At 55.0% G+C, this 14,605-nt stretch overlaps 1 protein-coding gene across 4 annotated transcripts in view; it reads left to right on the top strand.

The window, feature by feature from the left end:
• GAK (cyclin G associated kinase) overlaps window positions 1-13,258 on the top strand; it is an 81,568-nt gene extending 68,310 nt beyond the window's left edge. For 3 of the 4 annotated variants that reach the window (XM_033213386.1, XM_033213385.1, XM_033213387.1), the window contains 5 exons: window positions 3,297-3,413; window positions 10,612-10,836; window positions 11,520-11,668; window positions 12,475-12,651; window positions 12,768-13,258. In XM_033213386.1, coding sequence (XP_033069277.1) covers window positions 3,297-3,413; window positions 10,612-10,836; window positions 11,520-11,668; window positions 12,475-12,651; window positions 12,768-12,869 — 770 coding nt within the window. In that variant the 3' untranslated portion in view covers window positions 12,870-13,258. The remainder of the gene's footprint in view (window positions 1-3,296; window positions 3,414-10,611; window positions 10,837-11,519; window positions 11,669-12,474; window positions 12,652-12,767) is intronic. The other variant, XR_004437757.1, reaches the window with a different exon arrangement.
• Window positions 13,259-14,605: the final 1,347 nt, after the last annotated feature.

Here is a 14,605-nt window from a genome sequence, read left to right as displayed (position 1 = left end):
CGGGGCTACAAGCATGAGCCACCAGGCCCAGAAGTTGTAGATTTTTTTTGTAGAGACAGAGTTTTGCCATGTTGCTCAGGCTGGTCTAGAACCCCTGGGCTTAGGTGATCCACCCACCTCAGCCTCTCAGGGTGCTGGGATTACAGGAGTGAGCCACTGCACCCAGCTAACAGTTCTGTTTACATTATACTGTAGTCTGGTTTTTTGTTTTTGATTTTTTTTTTTTTGAGACGGAGTCTCACTCTGTCGCCCAGGCTGGAGTGCAGTGGCTGGATCTCAGCTCACTGCAAGCTCCGCCTCCCGGGTTCACGCCATTCTCCTGCCTCAGCCTCCTGAGTAGCTGGGACTACAGGCGCCTGCCACCTCGCCCGGCTAGTTTTTTGTATTTTTAGTAGAGACGGGGCTTCACCGTGTTAGCCAGGATAGTCTCGATCTCCTGACCTCGTGATCCGCCCGTCTCGGCCTCCCAAAGTGCTGGGATTCCAGGCTTGAGCCACCGCGCCCGGCCACAGAAATGTGTTTCTTAAATAGTGAGACTTGGAAGTCAACACGACTCCTTGGTCCAAGGGCTGCAGAACGGGTGTTGTGTTAGCAGGCACGAAGGCAGCATGACTGTCTGCATACTCCTCTGTCAGAGCTTTCGGGTGACCAGCTGCATTGTCGGGATTGTCAGCAAACAGTCGTGTTTTGAAAGGAATCTTTTTTCTGAGCCGTAGATCTCAACAGTGGACTTAAAATATTCCACAAACCATGCTGTACACAGATGGCTGCCATCCAGGCTTTGCTGTGCCATTTCTGTGGTGCAAGCCGAGTCAATTTAGAGTCATTTTTAAGGGCACTGGGTTTTTTGAATGAATGAGCACTGTGTTCGTTTAAAGCCACCATCTGCATTAGCCCTTCACAAGAGAGGCAGCCTGTCTTTTGTGAGGCCTTAAAGCCAGGCATTGACTTCTCTTCTCTAGCTATGAAAGTCAGAGATGGCGTCTTCTTCCCATACAAGGCCATCTCATCTGCGTGGAGAGTGGCGGGTGCAGCCCCTTCAATCAGTGATCTCAGCCGGATCTTAGTGGGTGACTTAGGCCGTCTCATCTGCATGGAGAGTCTGGCAGCCCCTTCCTCAGTGGTCTCAGCGGATCTTAGCGGGTGACTTGCTGCATGCAGCTTCCCCGTCAGCGCGTGCTGCTTCATGTCGCATTTGTATGTTGCAGAGACGGTGTCTTTCCTTCAGCCTCAGCCCCTGCTGGCTTCACTTTTCTTCTGCAGCGTCCTCACCTCTTTCCGCCTTCATAGGATTGAAAGAGTTGAGACCTTGCTCTGGATTAGGCTTTGGCTCGGGGATGTTGTGGCTGGTTTGACCTTTTCTCCAGATCACTCAAATTTCCTCTGTGTCAGCAATGGGGCTGTTTTGTTTCCTTATCATTTGTGTGTTCACTGGAGTGGCGTAATTCCCTTCAGGAACTTTTCCTTTGCATTCACAACTTGGCTTGCTGGTGCAAGAGGCCTAGCTTTTAGCTTATCTCGACTTTCCTTTTTTTTTTTTTTTTTTTTTTAGAGACAGGGTCTTGCTCTTTCTCTGGCTGGAGTGCAGTGGCACAATCATGGCTCACTGCAGCCTCAACCTCCTGGGCTCAAGAGCTCTTCCCACCTCAACCTCCTGGGTAGCTGGGACTACAGGCGCTTACCACCATGCCCAGCTAATTTTTTAAATTTATTTTTTGTAGAGATAGGGTCTTGCCGTATTGTCCAGGCTGGCCTTGAACTCCTGGGCTCAAGCACTCTCCTGCCTCAGCCTCCCACCGTGCTGGGAACACAGGCATGAGCCACTGCGCCCGGCCATCTTCTGCTTTTGACGTGCCTCCCTCACTAAGCTCAGTCGTTCCTAGCTTTTGATTTCAAGTGAGACACTTGCAACTCTTGCATTCATTTGAATGCTTATAGGCCATTGTAGGTTCTGAATTGGCCTAAATTCAGTATGGTTGTGTCTTGGGGAATAGGGAGGCTTGAGGAGGAGCGAGACCGGGAGCGGCTGGTCTGTGGAGCAGCCACACACTGTCAGTTCAGCTCACCGTCTTCTATGGGCACAGGTCATGGCACCCGAAAACAATTAGAGCAGCATCATCAGCTCCTGGAACACAGATCACCAAAGCAGATACAATCATCAAGAAGTTTGAAATATCATTAGAATTCCCAAAATGGGGCACAGGGGCACAGAGTGTGCATGGTGTGGGGAAAATGGTGCTGGTAGACTTGCTGGGCAGAGTTGCCACAGCCCTCAGCGGTTGGAACACACTGTCCACAGAGCCCCGGGAGGCACAGTGCACAGCGCACCAGGGCCTGGCTGCCTGTCCCCTCGAGTGTGCTTCCGGACGTCTTTGTCCAGGGGCAGCTTCCGTCTCCAGTTTGTCTCCTGGTTGGATGATCACCGTGAAGGTGTCTCACCGGTTTGATTTCTTTCTTATGAACGAGGTTGACTCTTAGTTTGCATGGTTTTGGTTTTGTGTATTTCTTTTGAGAATCATTTCATGTTCTTTGCCCATTTTTGGCCTCAGGAATTCGTCTTTTTCCTCAAATAGATCCACAAGGGCTGTTTATACATGAAGAGCCTGGTTTTAATGACTGCATGGCACTCTATCAAGTAGCTCTAAATGTTGTTTTTTTGTTTTTTTTTTGGAGACAGTCTCATTCTGTCACTGGGGCTGAGTACGGTGGCATCATCTCAGCTCACTGCAGCCGTCAACCCCTGGGATCAAGCGATCCTCCCACCGCAGCCCCCCTGGGTAGCTGGGACCACACGCATGTGCCACCGTGCCTGGTTGATTTTTTTATTTTTTGTAGAGATGGTCTTTCTATGTTGCCCAGCCTGTATTTTATGATTTTATACTTAGGATATTCTCAAACTTATGTTATCATAAAGAATATCATGAAGAACATTCCTAATTTTAGATGGATTCCAGGAAGTGGCACTGCAGAATCACTGTCATAATGATGTGAACCTGGTTGGTTCTGGGTGTGCGTTGTGAAGCCGTTTTCCCCGAGGAGCAGTGTGGAGCGTGGAGGCAGCGTCCACCACGTGCGCCTCTGTCCTGGCTGGTCTCCTGCACGTGTGCCTCTGTCCTGGCTGGTCTCCTGCACGTGTGCCTCTGTCCTGGCTGGTCTCCTGCACACAGGCCGTGCAGGTGCCGGCTCTCAGGCAGGAGTGAGGCTGTCACGCCGTAAGGAGGCGCGATCGGAGGTCCCAGGAGGATGTGCTTCGCTTCAGGTGGTGCTTGTTCTAACGCCCTGTGCCCCTTTTCCAGGCCCCCTCTTCTCTCCTGGAGGTCAGCCGGCCCCTTGTGGCTCTCAGGCCAGCTGGACCAAGTCTCAGAACCCGGACCCATTTGCTGACCTTGGCGACCTCAGCTCCGGCCTCCAAGGTAACGTGGAGGGTACATTGCGGGTGTGGAAGCTGTTTCCTTGTAGGAGGTTTATTCCTGTCTGACTCTGAGCTGCCCAAAGTGAAGTCTTTGCCTCTGTTCACCAAGACCCCCGCCCAGAGCACAGTGACCCCAAGGGGACAGCGTGTCTGCACCTGTTCTAGGCGACTGCCAGCTGGCAAGCTACAACCAGGTGTTGCCAACACTGGCACTGCTGCCAGCCCCCACCCGCATTGTGGTGCCTGATGCATCCTGCCCTCAGGGCCGTGGGGGCCATCTGGGAAGCGGGGTCTCCACATGGAAGTGGGGTGTGGCTGGGCTCTGCTCAGTCCCTGAGGCTGTGCTCAGAGCGTGCTGGTCATTGGCCACGAGAACCGAGCCCACCCTCTCCAGTCCCGTGTCTGCCTCAAGCCTGGGCGGGCGCTGTGGCTTAGAGTCTCCTTGGGCTGACCTGACGCCCCTGAGTCTCTGGGTTCACTTCCAGGATGTGTCTCCCTGGGGTCCCTGTGGCTTCTCAGAAGATCATCCCCCCGGTGGCGGGGGGATGATCATCTGAAGTAGCCTCCTGTGCACTTGCCGGGCCATCGGGGGGAGTCCTGGGCGGGAAATGGCTCCACCTTGGGATGCTTATTGGTGCTGGTGACCCCCGGACTCTCCAGCATGCAGCCCCCAGGCGATGGCATCTGCTCCTGCCAGAGCCTGGCGGGCTGTGCGGGGGCTCCCTCCAGCCTCAGGCTGGGCACCTTACCTGCTCAGCTCCAGGAGCATTTCCCGTCTCCTCATTATTTCTCCTGTCCATCCCTGAGTGCCTCAAATTCCTGTGAGCAGGTGTCAGTGTCGGATCTCTAGGGCTGGCTTCGAGTCCTCACACCTCCCGGGCTGGCCTCGAGTCCTCTGCTCTCGCAAGCTTGCGTCTGAAGTGCCTTCTGTTCTGTCATGAAGTCCCAAGAGTTTTTTCATCTTTAAATGTTCTTTTTATGTTTGGGATGGTTTTGGGGATTTATTGTGTCTTTTGAGGACGTCCGTGAGTGTTACTGTCAGTGTTGTTTTGTATATTCTTTCCCTTTGTGGCTTCTGTCTTGGGTTGTCTGAAGGGGTTACGGGGCCCGCGCCCTCGGGAGGAGACCTGTGTGTGCCTTGACTGCCCTGGGTGGCCAGCACTGGGGCAGAAGGAGTGGACTCCCAGGGAGCCCTCCTGTCTGTGTCCTAGACACAGCCCCAGCCCTCTGCCTGCTGGCTCGGTGGGCAGCCTGAGACCATCCTGCCTTCTGGGAAGACAGCAATTCTGAACAAAGCAAAGCTGATACAACTGAAGGAAAAAATGGACAAACCCAAATCATAGCTGGTGATGTCAGCACTACTGTCCCCACACGTGACAGAGCAGCTGTCCCGAAGGCTGCGAGGATGCAGAGGGCGGAGGCACCAGCCAGGGCCCACTAGCTGCAGGCACGGACCTTTCCATGCACCGTGGGAGCCTCCTCCACACAGGCCCTGTCCTCAGAGAACTAGAATTCTGCAGTGTGCTCTCTGACCACAGTGAAATACAACGGAAGCATCTTCACACTTGGGAACAAAACAGCACGCTTTCAAATGACACCTGGGCCAGAGAGGAGGTCTCGAGGGAAACGATGCGTGGAGCTGAGTGAAGATGCAGGTGCAGCCTGGGAAAGCCCAGGGCCCCGCCAGGCAGTGCGGAGACACCCCCAGCCGTGGGTACTTGCTGTGGAAAAGCTGGAATGCCCCAGCAGTAACCTGAGCTCTCCACACAAGACTTTGGGGAAAAAAAGTAGAGGGGAGGGGAGCAAAATAAGCCTACAGCAAGCAGAAGGAAAGAATGAGGAGCCACGGGCAGTGCAGTGGAACACAGAGACAGAGGCCAGTTCCGAAGCCCACAGACCTCTCCTGGGACTGGCAGGAAGAGTGACCCGGGTCATCGATATAGGGGGTGGTGCAGGAGGCACCACTGCAGACCCCGCAGGCTCTGCGAGGGTCATGGGTGCAGGCGCAGCTGTGCAGTATGCTTGACAACGTACGTGAAATTGACAAATTCCTCAAAACCAGTTACTGCCACAACTTACCCAGTATCAAGTAGCTCCTTTGAAAAATTCTATAAATACAAAGAAAATAAATTCATAATTAAAAACTTCCCAAAAAGGAAACCTGCAGACCCACCCGGGCCATTGGAGAATTTCACCGAATGTTGAGAGAACGCCAATTCCACCCTCTTGCAGGAAGCAGGAGAGAGGGAGCACTTTCTAATTGATTTTACGAAGCTCGCGCTATCACTCTGAAACCAAAATCAGACAGAAACAGTACCGAAAAGGGAAACTGGGCCCGTATTCCTCATTAATATAGATACAGATCCTCAACCAAACTTTAGCAAATAGATTTTATCAGTACATAAAGAGAATTCTACACCAAGATCAAGTAAGATTTATTCCAGGAATACAAGGCTGACTTTTCAGAATTGGTTAACAAAATCTATTTAGGTTGCTGCAAAAGTAATTGTGGTTTTGCCATTGAAAGTGATAGCAAAAGCCGCAATAACTTTTGCACCAACCCAATACCATATTAACCGGCTGAAGAGTCATGTGATCACATCAACAATGCAGAAAAGGCATTTAACAAAATTCAGCACCTTTTTATGATAACACTGTCAGTGAACCAGTAATGAGCAGAACGTCATCAACTTGGTAACAAGCATATATAGAAACCCACAGCCAGGCCAGGCGCAGTGGCTCACACCTGTAACCCCAGTGCTTTGGGAGGCCAATGTGGGAAGATTTCCTCAACCCGGGAGTTTGAAGTCAGCCTGGGCAATATAGTGAGACTCCTGTAAGAATGAGCCAGGTGTGGTGGTGAGCACCTGTGGTCCCAGCTACTCAGCCAGCTGAGGCGGGAGGATCACCGGGATCACTTGAGCCTGGGAGGTCAAGGCTGGACTGGGCTTACTGCATCACTGCACTCCAGTCTGGGCGGCAGAGCAAGACTCTGTCTCAAAAACAAGAAACCTGCAGCCAACATCTTTTGTTTTTTTTTTTTTTTTGGAGACAGAGTCTTTCTCTGTTGCCCTGGCCGGAGTGCAGTGGCATAATCTCAGCTCACTGCAACTTCCGCCTCCCAGTTTCAAGCAATTCTCCCACCTCAGCCTCCCGAGTAGCTGAGATTACAGGCACGCGCCACCACACCCAGCTAATTTTTGTATTTTTAGTAGAGACGGGATTTCACCATGTTAGCCAGGCTGGTCTCAAACTCCTGACCTCAAGTGATAACGCCCACCTCAGCCTCCTGAAGTGCTGGAATTACAGGTGTGAGCCACCCTGCCTGGCCAAGCCAATATCATTTTTAACCATCCTCCTAAAATCAGGAACAGGGCAGGAGTGTCTTTTTTTTTTTTTTTTTGAGACGGAGTCTCACTCTGTCACCGGGCTGGAGTGCAGTGGCCGGATCTCAGCTCACTGCAAACTCCGCCTCCCGGGTTCACGCCATTCTCCTGCCTCAGCCTCCCGAGTAGCTGGGACTACAGGCACCCGCCACCTCGCCCGGCTAATTTTCTTGTGTTTTTAGTAGAGACGGGGTTTCACCATGTTAGCCAGGATGGTCTTGATTTCCTGACCTCGTGATCCACCCACCTCGGCCTCCCAAAGTGCTGGGATTACAGGCTTGAGCCACCGCGCCCGGCCAGGAGTGTCTTTTCTCCACTTCTGCTTGTCGGAAGTCACAGCTGCTACCATTTGGCAAGAAAAGGAGGTCAAAGTGACACGCGCTACAAAGGGAAAAATAAAACTGCTCCTGTCTGCAGATGACATGACTGTCTGTGCAGGAACTCTCAAGGAATCTACAAAGATCTTTTAGAACTGTGAGCTCAGTAAGGTCACAGGATACGAGACCGACACACAAAAATCTGTCATATTTCTGTTTACTTGTAATTATACAAGGAAGCCAACATTTAAAACAGAACCATTTACAATCACCTTTTTTTTTTTAAGAAAAAAATAAACATTTAGGTATAAATCTGACCAGACATGTCTAGGGCTTGTACCGGGTGGGACTGTAAAACCAACAGTGGCAAAAAAGACCAGAGGAGATGCGAGTGAAGGGACGAACGCTGCCCTCACGACCTGAGGCTCCCGAGTAAGGTGTCCATTCTCCTGTGTGCATCTGTAGCCTAACACAGTTCCTGCCATGCCTCAGCAGGGGTTTTCCTAGATACAAATGAGTTTATCGTACAGTGTATTTGAAAGACAGATGGACTAGATGCCTGGGATTTTTTTTTTTTTTGAGACAGAGTCTTGCTCTGTTGCCCAGGCTGGAGTCCAGTGGGGCCATCTTGGCTCACTGCAAGCTCCGCCTCCTGGGTTCACACCATTCTCCTGCCTCAGCCTCCTGAGTAGCTGGGACTATAGGCGCCCGCCGCCATGCCTGGCTAATTTTTTGTATTTTTAGTAGAGATGGAGTTTCACCGTGTTTGCCAGGATGGTCTCGATCTCCTGACCTCATGATCCACCCGCCTCGGCCTCCCAAAGTGCTGGGATTACAGGCGTGAGACACCGCGCCTGGCCATGCCTGGAATATTTTTGTAATGGAAAAATGACATGGGAGAAGTCATTCTTCCTGGCTTTGAGGCTTACTCTGAAGCCACAGAAATCAACATTGCAGTGATGGCAGAGAGAGAGAGAGACGTCTGTGGAGAGAAGAGAGGACTCAGAAATAGGCCACACAAGAGAGACCAGCGGAGCTTTGACAGAGGCAGGAAACCCATTCGTCAGATGGTGCTGGGCAGCCATAGGCAAGCCCTTAGCCCACATTGTACAGAACAGCTCATCAGAGTCAGCCAGAGATTGAAACGTAAAACCGCAGGGCCTTTATAAAGTAGAAAACCTTTGTGGCCTGGGGCTGGGCAGCATTCGTAGACTTACCACCCGAATCACACCCATAAGAGGACAGATGGACACAAATTCAGAGCTCTGGGCATCTGAGCTACGGACTGGGAGAAGATATTTCCAAACCGCCTATTTGACAAAGGACTCATCTACAGAATATAAAAATACAGTCAAAAACAAACCCGAAAGCAATCCAGTTAGAAAATGGGCAAGAGACAGCCAGGCACAGTGGCTCATGCCTGTAATCCTAGCACTTTGGGGGGCCGAGGTGGTGGATCACAAGGTCAAGAGATTGAGACCATCCTGGCCAACATGGTGAAATCCTGTCTCTACTAAAAATACAAAAATTAGCCGGGCATGTTGGCGATGCCTGTAATCCCAGCTACTCGGGAGGTTGAGGCAGGAGAATCTCTGGAACCCAGGAGGCAGAGGTTGTGGTAAGCCAAGATTGTACCACTGCACTCTAGCCTGGGTGACAGAGCAAGACTCTGTCTCAAAAAAAAAAAAAAAAAAAATGGGCAAGAGACACGAAGACACTTCCAGCACATCGACATCCGATGGCCAGGAAGCACAGGCCAAGACACCTGGCATCACCGAATGCTGGCGCAGAGGAGGATGGAGCGCGGGGGAAGACGGGGCACAGGGGAGGATGGGGTGCGGGGGAGGACGGGGCGCAGGGGAGGATGGGGCGCGGGGGAGGACGGGGCGTGGGGGAGGACGGGGCACGGGGGAGGACAGGGCTCAGGGGAGGACGGACTGCGTCTCTCGCATTGCCGGGGGACGAGCCGCGTGTCTCGCATTGCCGGGGGATGAGTTGCCTCTCACACGTTGCTGGGGACGAACCGTGTGTCTCGCGTTGCCAGGGGACGAGCCACTGAAGCGGCAGGGTCACTCTGTAGAACAGGTGGTCGTTTTTCTACTAAGCTAAACACAGCTCCTGAGCTATGGTGGGACATAGGCATTTATCCCAGAGAAATGGAAACTCATTCACACAAAAGTCCGTAACAGGCGTTCAAAGATGTGTTTGTTGTAGCCAAACAGTGGAATCAGCCCAGGTGTCCTACAGGTGAACGGTTGAATAGGTGGTTCCACACCACGAGATGGCCCTCGGCAAGGAGGGGGAGTGGCGGATGCCCCGGGCCTGAGTGGCCTATCCTGAGTGAAGAGGTGCCAATCTAGAGGCTGCGGCTGTCAGTTCCGTTCTAGAACATAACTAAGAAGACAGCCGGGTGTGGTAGCTCACACTTACCATCCCAGCCCTGTGGGAGGTGAGGCCAGCAGGTCTCTTGAGCCTAGGAGTTTGAGACCAGCCATAGTGAGACCTTGTCTCCAAAAAAAAAAAAGATGACAGAACCGTAGTGAAGCATCCAGGTCGTGATTGCTGTGGTGCTGAGAGGACGCTGCGTGCGGTCAGTGGCGTGGCCCTGCACACATAACACAAGTCCGGCTGGCCACGTCTGATGGGCTCTAGGTGGTGCGGCTGCCAGGGCTCAGTGCTTCTCTGAGGTTGTGAGAGACGCCCTCCCTGGGGGATGCTGGGCGCAGGTGCTCAGGGTTTTTACAGCTTCCTGCTATTTTAATTATTCCAAAATAAAAAGTTAAAGGATCAGGCCAGGCGCGGTGGCTCACGCCTGTAATCCCAGCACTTTGGGAGGCCGAGGCAGGCAGATGACAAGGTCAGGATATCAAGACCGTCCTGGCTAACATGGTGAAATCCCGTCTCTACTAAAAGTACAAAAGAAATTAGCCAGGGGTGGTGGCAGGCACCTGTAGTCCCAGCTAATCAGGAGGCTGAGGGGGGAGAATGGCGTGAACCTGGGAGGCGGAGCTTGCAGTGAGCCAAGATCGCACCACTGCGCTCCAGCCTGGGCGACACAGTGAGACTCCATTGCAAAAAAAAGATGAAAGGATCAGCCCTGATTTGATGTTCTCCGAGAGGCAGTGGCCACGGGACAGATGGCTGTGGCCCTCCAGGACGCTGCGAATGTGGGGACACTGCCCCCAGCCCCCGTGGACAAGTCCCGGGTCTGCCTTGGCTCATGGGGGTGGGGGTGCTGCCTTCACAGCTGCCCTGTCCTGGCGTCTGCCCTCCACCCAGAATGTTCCTGTCGCCCCAGTACCTGGCCTGGATGGCCAGTCCCTGGAGACCTTCACACGTAGGTGGAGCCGGCACCTCTGTCTCGACGGCCTCGGGTGATCAATGTTCTGTTCTGCAAACCTGTGTTTTCCAATAAACGTGGTGCTCTGAGTTCTAGAAACAGTGGTTGCCCCGCACGGACAACCAGATGCCAAGTGTCTGACCTCTGTCTCCACAGGCACACCAGCTGGATTCCCTCCTGGTGGCTTCATTCCCAAAACGGCCACCACGGCCAAAGGCAGTGGCTCCTGGCAGACAAGTCGGCCGCCAGCCCAGGGTGCCTCATGGCCCCCTCAGGCCAAGCCACCCCTCAAAGCCTGCACACAGCCAAGGCCTAACTATGCTGCGAACTTCAGTGTGATCGGGGCACGAGAGGAGCGGGGGGTCCGCGCACCCAGCTTTGGTGAGTCCCCCACTCTCTGTTGCTGTGGAGTTTGCAGAGACCGCCCTGAACTGGCTAAAGGTAGAACCTGTGTTTTCTTCAATCGGAGCCCAGTCCTGGGACAGACATGGCCGAGCCACTCAGAGAAGGACGCAGTTTCTGATGTGTGTCTGCTGGTCTCTCTCCGGGTCAGGCCTCTGGGTCCCTCTTGTTCCAGTGACACCCGCTTGACCTGTTTTTAACAAATGGCCTTTGCAACCCTGTCTTGTCTTCCCTCTTCTTTTCTGTGGAGGCATCAGGATGGTAGCCCTGCCCCTGGGGGCAGCGGGTGGAATTGGGCCTGTGTGTCTCTGCAGAAAGTTTCTGTTCTTAGCTGGGCTTCGTGGCTCACGCCTGTAATCCCAGCACTTTGGGAGGCTGAGGCGGGCAGATCGCTTGAGCCCAGGAGTTCAAGACCAGTCTGGGCAACAGTGAGACTTCCTCTCTACAAAAATTGTGAAAATTAGCCGGGCGTGGTGGCGCATGCCTGTGGTCCCAGGTGTTTGGGAGGCTGAGACAGAAGGATCACTTGAGGACTCAGCGATCCTCCCTTGGCCTTGGGAGGCCAAGGCTGCAGAGAGCCGAGATCGTGCCATGGCACTCTGCCCTGGGCGACAGAGTGGAGACCCTGTCGCAAACAAAAAAAAGTTTCTGTTCTTTTCTAGCTCAAAAGCCAAAAGTCTCTGAGAACGACTTTGAAGATCTGTTGTCCAATCAAGGCTTCTCCTCCAGGTCTGACAAGAAGGGACCAAAGACCATTGCGGAGATGAGGAAGCAGGACCTGGCTAAAGACACAGACCCGCTCAAGCTGAAGGTGGGTGGGCAACTCTTACTGGGAGCCCAGAGGCCTCAACCCAGGGCCCCTGGAGAATCTGCTGTGCCACACGGAGCCAGCGTCTCCAGCCAGGGACCTGTCATTGCCAATGGGCCTGGCAGCCCTTGAGGACAGGGTGGCTTGAGGCCTGGTGGGCAGGGCAGAGTCAGGCCCCAGGCCGTGCTGCTCCCCGTGTGCCCAGGTGACTCAGCGTTGATGGGGGCAGGCATTACAGGAGTGCCCCCGGGGTGTCTGCAGAGACTGTCGAGGGCAGGTATCTCCTGGGGGCTGCTCTGGGTGCTGAGCCTCCCAACCTAGGGCGCTCACTGGGGGGTGAGGGTGCAGCAGTCAGGGTGTGCCTGTGCCGGCCATGAGACATGCCCTGCTGTGTGGCTTGGCCGATGGCCAGCTCTACAGGCCACATGCACCTGTGACCTTGGGGTCCTTTCACAGGCACCAGGGACCTTCCCCTTCTCCCTCTGAGTCTGGGGCCTGGGATGGGCCAAGGGGTTGCACCACCAGAACCAGCGTATGTGTCCCCAGTGAACATCCGGCTGAGACGAGGGTCCCTCTGTCCCAGCCTCTGGCCCCAGGCCCTGGAACACGAAGGCCACCTGGCCCTGTGTTGTCCGGAGTCGGCTCTGTATAGTTGAGGGTGGGGCGTGCAGTGGGACTTAGTCTGTGAGCTGGGCTGAGCCCACCCCGCGGGACCAGGCACTTCCTCAGTGTCATGCCTCAGTTTCCCCAGTGCAGAGGAGGAGGGCAGGCAAGCGCCCAGGGCTCAGCAAGCCCCGTGTCTCCCACAGCTCCTGGACTGGATTGAGGGCAAGGAGCGGAACATCCGGGCCCTGCTGTCCACGCTGCACACAGTGCTGTGGGACGGGGAGAGCCGCTGGACGCCCGTGGGCATGGCCGACCTGGTGGCCCCGGAGCAGGTGAAGAAGCACTACCGCCGCGCGGTGCTGGCCGTGCACCCCGACAAGGTGAGCAGAGCTGTCGGGCGGCTGCTGGAGGCCTTCAGGGGTGGGTCGCGGGGAGATCCTGCCCTGGCCGCCCACACATGCTTGTAAGAGGCGCTTACACCGCCTGTCACCCACAGGCCGCGGGGCAGCCGTATGAGCAGCACGCCAAGATGATCTTCATGGAGCTGAACGACGCCTGGTCGGAGTTTGAGAACCAGGGCTCCCGGCCCCTCTTCTGAGGCCGCAGTGGTGGTGGCTGCGCACACATCTCCACAGCTTGGGAGCTGTCGTGGGACCTGGGTCCCCACCGTGAGGGCCCCGTGGGCGACGGCAGATGTGGCCGGAGTGGGGCTCCGAGCCCCGGGTCACTGCCTGCCCAGCATTCCAGGCACAGGAAGAGAAAGCATTCCAAAGCCTCTGATTGTTGTTTCCTTTTTCTCCTCACGAAGGAACAGCTGATTCATGCTCCTCCCACAGTTGTCACATCTGTGATTTATTTGGTGTTTTGGGCGTGGCCTCTGGAGCACCAGCAGGTGGTGGGCCACGCGCTCATGGGCACTGGTGTTTGCACCGCACTTTGTAATCAGTCCCGTGGTTGTCTGTACAGAATTAAACTATTTTCCGATGACGGCTGTCTCCAGTGTGGATCCGCTCGTCCAGGAGCCGTTCACCAGCTGGGTGCAGGACCGTGCTTCCTCAGCAACCTTGCTGTGGCTGGATTGTTGCAGGGCCTGAGTGGCGAGGAGAAGAGGGTCCCGGGGCTGCAAGGGCTCTGGGCAGCTCTTCAGGGGACCATGGAGCCCAGCCAGGGCAAGGCCAATGGTGGGGGCCCCTGCAGTCCCCAGACCCCACCTCCTCCACTTGGTCCCCACCCTTCGGCCCCGGGACTCCTCTCTCCTCTCCACTTGGCCCCCGTCCCGGGCCCTGGACCTGGGAGCAGGGGTGGGCTGCACACTGCCCCTGTGCTAACCCCGCAGGGCCGAGGCGGCATCTGGGCTGTCGGGCTGCTGGAGGACCAGGGGCCGGTGGAAGGAGAAGGTGACCGTGGCCAGCTCCCACCCCACAGCAGACTCGAGAAGGCCCTGAATTACATAGCACTGAACTCGCCGCCAGGCTCTTCCTGTTTTCAGAGAATAACGACTTCACATTTGCTATGCACCCGCCACTATTTTTAGCTCTTTTAAAAAATAATGAGAACCTAAATAGGTGCTGAGATTTTCACATCAAAGTTGTCTGGATTCCGGCTCCGGGTCTGGCCACCCCGACTCAGACGCTCCTGCTCTGGGGGCAGCTCAGGCCACGCTCCCTTTAGGCTCTCCAGCCTCAGCCCTGTGCTGTGCGGCCCCCTCCTCTCCTGCTGCCGCCCACGTCACACCCAAGCTCCAAACTAATCCCTCAACCCCTGTCCCTCCCTCGCCCCAGACCCTTAACTCTGAAAGCTCGAGTCCCTTCTCCCCACCAACCTCCCTCTGGCTGGCCCCACAGCCTTCCTCTATCAGGGGCCTGAGCTTCCGGTTGTGTGTGGAGGGCAGCAGGTGGCCAGTCTAGGCTGGGCCGAGATTGCGGAGGATGGAGGAGGGTGTGGAGGGCAGCAGGTCACCGGTCCGGGATAGGCTGAGATGGAGTGAATAGAACAGAGGCCAGGACGGTGGAGTCTGGGTTGCAGGACAGGAAAACCCCCATCCAGGCTGACCCAGCTCAGAAGGGAGTCTGCGGCCCACACCTGGCCACGCTACTGCCAGAATTTCTCCTCTTCCAACCGCTCAGCTCAGCATGGAGACACACAGGTGCACAGGCACGTACAAGCTGCGCGCACACGCAGACATGGCTGCACAAGGTCACACACGGTGCAACCCAGACACCCACACGTGAAAAGCCCAGGATGCACCATCTTCCCAGCCGGCCACTGGCCTGAGTCCTGCCCACAGTCACCAAGGCTCGGTCCCATGCGCGGGAGCCCTGTCTGCCATCACCA

Source organism: Trachypithecus francoisi, unplaced genomic scaffold (assembly GCF_009764315.1).
Source record: "Trachypithecus francoisi isolate TF-2019V2 unplaced genomic scaffold, Tfra_2.0 Lachesis_group1, whole genome shotgun sequence".
In the NCBI taxonomy this organism is placed as follows: Eukaryota; Metazoa; Chordata; class Mammalia; order Primates; family Cercopithecidae; genus Trachypithecus; species Trachypithecus francoisi.
Note: the sequence above shows the minus strand (reverse complement) of the source record. Positions and strands in the feature narration are given on the sequence as shown.